At 58.2% G+C, this 7,217-nt stretch overlaps 1 protein-coding gene across 1 annotated transcript; it reads right to left on the bottom strand.

Annotated features, from left to right (window-relative positions):
* Positions 1–321: 321 nt before the first annotated feature.
* LOC128791481 (maestro heat-like repeat-containing protein family member 6) lies at positions 322–6,021 on the bottom strand. Its single transcript, XM_053949190.1, has 14 exons — positions 5,002–6,021; positions 4,659–4,723; positions 4,359–4,544; positions 4,027–4,175; positions 3,622–3,769; positions 3,230–3,414; positions 3,010–3,147; positions 2,625–2,739; positions 2,315–2,452; positions 1,906–2,082; positions 1,625–1,780; positions 1,375–1,476; positions 911–1,013; positions 322–636 (listed from the first exon to the last, which is right to left on the bottom strand). Exons 1-14 carry the CDS (start codon positions 5,117–5,119, stop codon positions 509–511), a joined length of 1,908 nt encoding a protein of 635 aa, XP_053805165.1. The 5' UTR covers positions 5,120–6,021; the 3' UTR covers positions 322–508.
* Between the last annotated feature and the right edge of the window lie 1,196 nt (positions 6,022–7,217).

Below are 7,217 nucleotides of genomic sequence, written 5' to 3'. Positions count from 1 at the left end.
AAGCTATTCTTGAAACCTTCCAGCATTCCAAGCTCCTTTGCCCTCCGTGGGTGCTTGCCATGGAATCCCTCACAGCTGGCTTCAGAGCATCCTCAGGTTGGCTCTTCCAAATTCCAGGGGCTCCAGGGTGCTCAGCAAGATCTGCAGCTCCACAGTGCTGTGGAACTGCAGCTTCAGCACAGGCACCTTTCCAGCCTGATCTGCCCTCGTTCCTCTGTGTGTGCGCACAAAAGACGGTGTGGAAGAGAACGACAGCAGGGGTCTGCGTGTCCCAGGGCTCGGGATTGGCGTCGTTTCATCTCCACAGAGACGGAGGCAAAGTGAAAAAGCCAAACTCTTTATTAATGGAAGATGAAACAAAGGGATGAGCAGGGAGGTAAAAATAGGGAATGGGCAGGGTCTGAGGGCTAGAGGAATGGAGCTGTCAAAAGACAGGAAGAGTGGAGGGAAAAAAGGGGACGGACAGTGTCTGAGGGCTGGAGGGAGGGAGCTATCTAGAGGGAGGGAGCTATGTAGAGGCAGGGAGAGGGCTGAAGCCACAAGAATTGTGCCCAGCGTCAGCTCTGCCTGGAGCGCCCTGACTGAGGCCGTGGAGCTCTTCCTGCTGCCCCCTCATCATGGGAAACTCGTCCATCCCTGAGAACAAAGAGCTCATCTTGGCCCCAGCGGCACAGCTCCCTGCCAGCGGCGCTGCCAGCCCTGCGGCCACACGGCCTCGTGGCCCGGCAGGGCTCAGCCCGGGCCCTTGCCGCACACTGCCGCCCGAGGGCACGGCTGCCGGAGGGCGGCAGCAGCGCCCAGGCCAGGCGGGGCTCCCCGGCGCCGGGCCCGGATGGCGCTGCCGGGGCAGCAGGCGGGGCTGGGGCAGAGCTGCGGCGGGGCGGGGAGGGAGCCCGGGCTCGTGGCTCACCCATGAAGCTGAGGGCCGCCTCTCGCAGGGGCTCCTCTGGGCTCTCCAGGTAGGGCAGGGCCCGGCGCAGGTGCTCGGCCGCTCGGATCCTGTCCTCTGCCAGCTGGAGAGAGCGGCAGGAGGGAAGGCTTGGCGCGGGCTCAGCCCCTGGGCCGGCCGCTCCCTGCGCCCAGCCCCGGCCTCCCCTGGCCGCACAGCCCTGAGGCCCGGCCAGCAGCCGCTGGTGCCGGGCTCTGGAGGGGGCAGAGGGCCGGCTGCTGCCCGGGGAGCCGCGGGGCCGCCCCGCAGCCCCGCCGGGCCAGGGCTCCATCGGCACCCGGCTCGGGGCCACGGGAGCCTGGAGAAGAGCCCGTGCGGCCTCTGGCTGCAGCAGCGGGCAGGAGCACAGCTGCCGGCCCACACACTGAGCACCGCGCTCAGGGGGCTTCTCCAGGCTGAGGCTGGGCCTTCCAGGCCGTTCTTACCAGGCACTTGACAAACTTTGACAGCTGCTCCTTCTCCACCAGCTGTTCAAGATCTCTCCTCATCAGGAACTTGGCTGCACAATGCAGCATTTCCCGAGAGGCCTGGAGAGCAGCAGAGACCCAGAGATGGCCCCACAGCCCAGGGCACAAGACCTGTGTCCCTGTGCCAAGGCCTGGAGGAGGCTGCAGCCCGCCAGGCGCCAGGGCAGGAGGCAGCCGAGCCCCCTCCCAGCATCATAGAAATGCTCACCTTTGCCACGTGCCAGTTGTCATCATGGCAGTAGATTAAAAGTGCATACAGGCTCTTGATCACAATCGTCTTCAGGGGCTTTTTCCCCTCATCCGCTACCAATTCCATCAGCTTACAGAAGAGCTGAATGCAGAGCAACTGCACGTGGCTGTTGTCCTAGAGGAAAGGAAAAGACCTACACCAGCTACTCCAGGCCCACCTGGGCAAAGGCCTGAAAATCCACAGGGCACAAAGTTTCTGGCAAGCACCTGATGCCTGTGGCTCAGGATGCAGAACCTTACATGGTCAAAGAGCAGCAGGAGCACCTCAGCCAGCTTTGGGGCAGTGGTACCGGATAGCAGGATGCCGTGGTGCGGGAGCACATTCGTGAGCACACGGAGGCTCATGCTGACCACCTCTCCATCTGCATCCCTCAGCAGCTCCAGAAGGCTGCAAGACAGACTGCACATCCTTCCAGCCTGTGTGGAACACAAGGCTGTGCTGGGAAGCCATGGACGGCTGCATGGCCAACACCGCCCTGGCACTGCAACCCCACCCTGCTGCTGCAGGGCCCACAGGCCAAACGCCTGTCCCAAAGCACTGGGGCAGGTGAGGCAGGAGAGCTGGGAGTAGCTGCCTCAGCTCCTGAAACCCTGCCAGCCCACGGGGCTGCTTTGCCCGGCGCAGCTTCAGCCGCTGCCCCCTTCTCACCATCAAGGGATCCTTGCTGAGCAGCACGAGGCCTCTGAGTGCCAGGCGACGCCTCTGACTGCATTCACTCTGGAGGTGCCTTGACATGATGTTCAGGACGCTGCCACCACATTTACTCAAGTCCAGGCAATCCAGGACCTGAAAGGCACAGGGCAGTGACAGGGGAGCCGGCCGGCAGGAGCCCAGAAGCGCACAGGGCTGGGCCCAGGCAGCAGCACAGGGCATGGGCACTGTCCCAGGCAGCTGTGGCTATGAGAGGGCAGGGAGCTGGGAGGCAGCTGAGCGAGGCAGCGCTGACCAACAGGCTCACCTCCACAAGGAATGCCAGGGCAGGCAGATCCCAGCATGGCTCCTCCCTGCTGAGGTGCCAGAGCACGTGGGGTGCGATGCAAGAACAGAAAAGGATCGAGACACGGCGCATCTCCCTGGCAGGGGGGAAAAAGGCGCTGAGGTGGGGAGACCAATCCACTCCCAGGACTGAGTCACAGAGGTCCGGTCTTTCCCCAGCATCCCTGGAGGGGATGTGGGCGCGTTGTGAGGCAGCCCTTTCTGGACACCCTCCTTTCCCAGCCTTTTCCAGTCTGCTCAGGTGTCCCTCGGTGACAAGGCCCTCTGGCCCATGACCACAGGGACTGTGAGTGGCATCCGGGGACAGGGCACAAATGCCGGGGGCAGTGGGGAGAGGGGGGTCTCACCTGGCCAGCAGACCCACGGCATAGTGCTGGGTGTGAGCACGCAGCAGCGTGTCCCAGCCACGCTTGCGCTCCATAGCCATCACCACCTTGTCACACGGCAGTCGGTAGAGCAGAGCCTTCATGGCCTGCACTGCAAATCTGTGTGCAGAGCAAAGCCCAGGTCACACTGGGAGCACTGGCACTGGCCACAAGGGCACGGGAAGGACAGGAGGACTGGGACCTGTTGGGCTTGCTGGGAAGGCGTTGTTCCTCCCGGCACGCTCTCCAGAAGTTAGCAACTTCCTCTGGTGGCATCTGCTGTGTGGCGATGGCAACATGGAAGAGCAGAGCCACAAACAATCGCCCAGTAAAAGGGATCATCGCCTTGTTGTACACAGGCACAATCACCCAGATCACCAGAGTTGCCTGCAAAAGAAGCAGCCCAAGGCAGCGCTCAGTGCCGAGGTGTCCATGGGCAGGGCCCAAGGGCAGAGGCAGGGGGAGCAGCGGGCCTGGTGCCCCCTGAGCCTGCCCCTAGCCCCGGTTTCAGCCCAGCGCCTGAGGCACGGAGAGGATGGAATGCTGCTGGAAAGGTGACCTGGGGGCGAGCAGAGGCCAGGTCCAGAAACTCACAGCCAGGGCAAAAACAGCCTCGTTGTCCCCATCGGAGGTGCACATTCTGTGCTGTGGCCAGTCCTCCATCACACAGAGCAGTGTTGGCAGCACTTTCTCCACTGCTGGTCCCGATGAGGCTATGGCTCTCCACATCATTGCAGCTGCTCTGTGGGATGGGAGCTCTGTGTCAGGGGCATCTCAGTCACAGCACCATGCCCTGTGCAGCTGTGGGGGCCCAGGTGACAGAGCCCCGGTGCCCTGAAGGGCAGGGAAGGAGCACTGGCAGCAGGCTCAGGAAACAGAGGGGCCCGAGGGTCCTGGGCCTCTCTGCCTGTCTGGCAGACCCCATTGGACAGGCTGTGCAGGGCCACGGGCCCTAAAGGCTGCTGAGCCCTGAGCTCTGAAGACTCGTGGGCCCCGTACCTGTCACATGTTGGGGCACAGCGCAGGAGGGTCAGCACCACGTCAGCAGGGTGTTCTTCAGCCAGCCTCACAATGTCCCTTTGCAGCCTGGCATCCGCAGAGACGTGGGACAGGAGACTCTGGTGGATGTCCTTCACCTTGGCTGGCACCTGGAGGAGACATGGGGGAGACTTGGAGCACTGTCCAAGGGAGAAACTTGCCCAGCTTCCCCCAAGAAGTGCTTCTGTTCCCACCACACTGTGCTGGCCTCAAAAGCTGAGGGGCCCAGTGACCGTGGCTTGAGGGGACACACCATCCTGGGAGGCCTCCAGGCCTGGCCCCCGGCTGCTTACCCGCTGCTGAGGAGGAACAGCAGTCTCTTTGAAAAAATCCATAGTGGGAGCAGGAATCATAGTTGGAGCAGGCGTGGTACCAGTATTTGTGAGGCCCTGAGTCTCCCTCGTTTTGGTGCTTGTGATGGCCACATCCTCATTCACTGAGGTCTTTCTACGCCGAATGCGCAGGAACCTCCGGAACATCTGCAGGAGAACAAAGGACAGGGAAGCCCGGAGTGTTCCATGGAGTGCTCCAAGTGTGGTGCTGGGCTGAGCAGTGACAGCAGGCCCAGCCCAGGTGGGGATGGCTGCTGGTACCTTCAGGGTTCTGTGGAAGCGGCCACGGGTGGGTTCCCGCTCTTGTGTCCGGCCCAGGGCTGCATCTGGCAAAGAGCGAGCGCAGCCAGAGCTGAGGGGCTGCGGGAGAGGCCGGAGAACACAGCCCAGCCCTGCGCTCCCCAGGCAGGGAGAGCCCCGGGACGCCCCAGGGGATGGAGCATGGCCACTGCGGGGTGTCTGCCCAGCCCCTCTTCCATCCTGTCCATGGGCATGTCCCCAGGGGATGGGCTGGGATGGGATGGGATGGGATGGGATGGGATGGGATGGGATGGGGTCAAGCTGGCTGCAGGCATCAGCCCTGTGGCCCCACTTTGCCACTCACCATCCTGCAGTGTCTGGATCTGCTCTGGCTCTTCAGGCTGTTGTGCTGGGGCAGCTCCAGGGCCTTTCTTTTTTCCCCTTCTGAACACTTTGCACAGGCTGAGAAATCTGCCCGCCATTCCACCAGCTAGCCTTGAAGGCACCTTCTAGAGAGATGCCTCAGGATATATCCAAGTCAACAGTTGCAGTTGACCCTTGAAGACACCTGAGACAGAGGAGCCTCAGGAAGGCTGCAGGACAGCAAGTCCTGCACTGTGGTCTGGAGGGCTCCTGCCACAATGACAGGAGACTCCTCGTAAATGATTCTGATCACCAAGTCCCACAGTCTGGCCGCGAGGTCAGCTGCAGGAATAACGCCTTGGAAAATTGCTGGGTCAGACACAAATGAGCACGCTGTGGGGGGGCTCCTCACAGCACTACTCAGTTCTGTCCTGTCCTGATGCGTGCACCAAGCACTGTGGCGTGCTCTTGTCACCGCCAGCTCCTATGTCACCACGTGTCACAAAGGGAGGGCCCTTGGACACCCTGTCCTGTTCCATTCCAGGCTGACCATGCTGCAGCGTGTCACAAAGGGACCTTGCACACACTGTCACCTGCCCTGGGGCTGCCCCCAGCCCCCCCAAAATGGCCCAGCTTGGAAGGAATCCCTGGCTCCAAGTGTCTAAGACAGCCCGACAGGATCTTTAGGAACAGCTCAAACCACCAGCAAACCCTGCCCTCCTCTGCGGGATCAGGGCATTTAAGAATCCTCAATTCTTAAAGGCTTTACTTCTCATTGCACAACTGAAGGAGTTTCCAACATTTGCAAACTTCTCAAATTAATAGCGATTGCCGGAGAACGTGAAGGATTTGGAAGTTTGTTCCCATCTACAAGCAGCAATTAATTTGCCTTAACACATTCCATTGAAAGTCACTTTGGAAACATAGCACTATACAGTGGCAAAAAGAAGGCCATTCTTTGGTGTGCTGATTTATTAAAGAAATATGGATATTGATCTAGCACCAATATCCAACTGACACGGACAAAAACTCTCTAACAGTTTTAAAGTTAGAAAGTGTATGTTCATTGCGACGCCGGACAGCGTGCGGGATAGCTCCCAAATACCCACCGCACCTTTCCAATGATTACAGAGTCCTTTTATCCACACAAGAATTGAATATTTAAAATACAAAGACATATTCATCATTTTGGTACATGCCATTCCTCGCTTCCTATGCTAATCATTTCAAAAGCTATTAAGCATGCGTAGTTTGTTCCTTGAAATGGGTCGGTGGTCCCTTTCATGGGGAGGGGTCCCAAAATGAGGAAGTCAATGAAGTCTTCCTCATTCTGATCTTTCTACCTTTTCAATGCAAATATGAACCTTGGTAGAACTCCCATTCCTTGTCTTCAATTGGTTTCAGAAGAGAGGAGGCCCACAATTGTCTTATGTTCCTAAAAGCTATTTGTCAGTTTCTATATTCTTCATTATAAACTCAGCTCACTAAACATTGTGTTGACAAGCAATCAATTCTTAGTTAACTACTAACTCTTAACTTCATCAAGGCCTACTTACAGAATCCCTTTATTTTAATTAACTCTAGTAAGGCTTATCTCTAACTAAAATCTTAGCTCCTCTAGAATCTCTAAATCTCTTAAAGTTTATGTTTCAGTGCAAATGGTTTTCGATGAAGGGATGATAATATCGTGATTCTCTTAAGGAATGAAAGCTCTCAAGGAATGAAAGTCCACTCAGTCTTACAAAAGTAGCCCAAACAAATGAGTAGATGGAAGAAGGGCTCATCCTTCCCCAGTACAGATATCTAAGTGGCCAATAAAGTACAGCTCTCCCATCTTGTTCCCTGCAGGAGAATCAGGACCATGAACAGAAATAGTCACAGATATTCTTGCTGCCCTCCATAAGCAAAGCTGTGCCAAACCACAGATGCTGCCTTCAAGCTGACTCAAATTCCAGCCTAGACCTCTCACCTTGCAGACAACTCCTTCCCCAACATGCTCCCCAAGACCAACCCCCCACAAACATACCCACAGAAGCCCTCAACAGCCCACCAGGACCCCCAGCTGTCCCCGTCCCTCCGCAGAGCTTCCCCACCCTCCAGCAGACCCCCTGGTTCCCTGCAAGTGCCATGGGATGGCACTCGGGAGCATCTGCTCCAAGGCCTTCCCTGGCAGCAAGCTCAGGCTGCCAGGCCTATGGATCCTGGCTCATCCTTCCC

This window comes from Vidua chalybeata, chromosome 8 (genome assembly GCF_026979565.1).
Source record: "Vidua chalybeata isolate OUT-0048 chromosome 8, bVidCha1 merged haplotype, whole genome shotgun sequence".
NCBI lineage: Eukaryota > Metazoa > Chordata > Aves > Passeriformes > Viduidae > Vidua > Vidua chalybeata.
The sequence above is the reverse complement of the archived record's forward strand: the minus strand, read 5'-3'. Positions and strand labels throughout refer to the sequence as shown.

What these genes read in the sequence shown, in the direction of transcription:
- LOC128791481 (XM_053949190.1), bottom strand. Translation starts at nt 5,119, where the DNA reads ATGGCGGGCAGATTTCTCAGCCTGTGCAAAGTGTTCAGAAGGGGAAAA. An exon ending in TGTGCCCCAACATGTGACAG is followed by an intron (nt 3,770 to 4,026) that starts GTACGGGGCCCA and finishes CCCATCCCACAG; the next exon opens with AGCAGCTGCAATGATGTGGA. An exon ending in CTTCCCAGCAAGCCCAACAG is followed by an intron (nt 3,148 to 3,229) that starts GTCCCAGTCCTC and finishes CTCTGCACACAG; the next exon opens with ATTTGCAGTGCAGGCCATGA.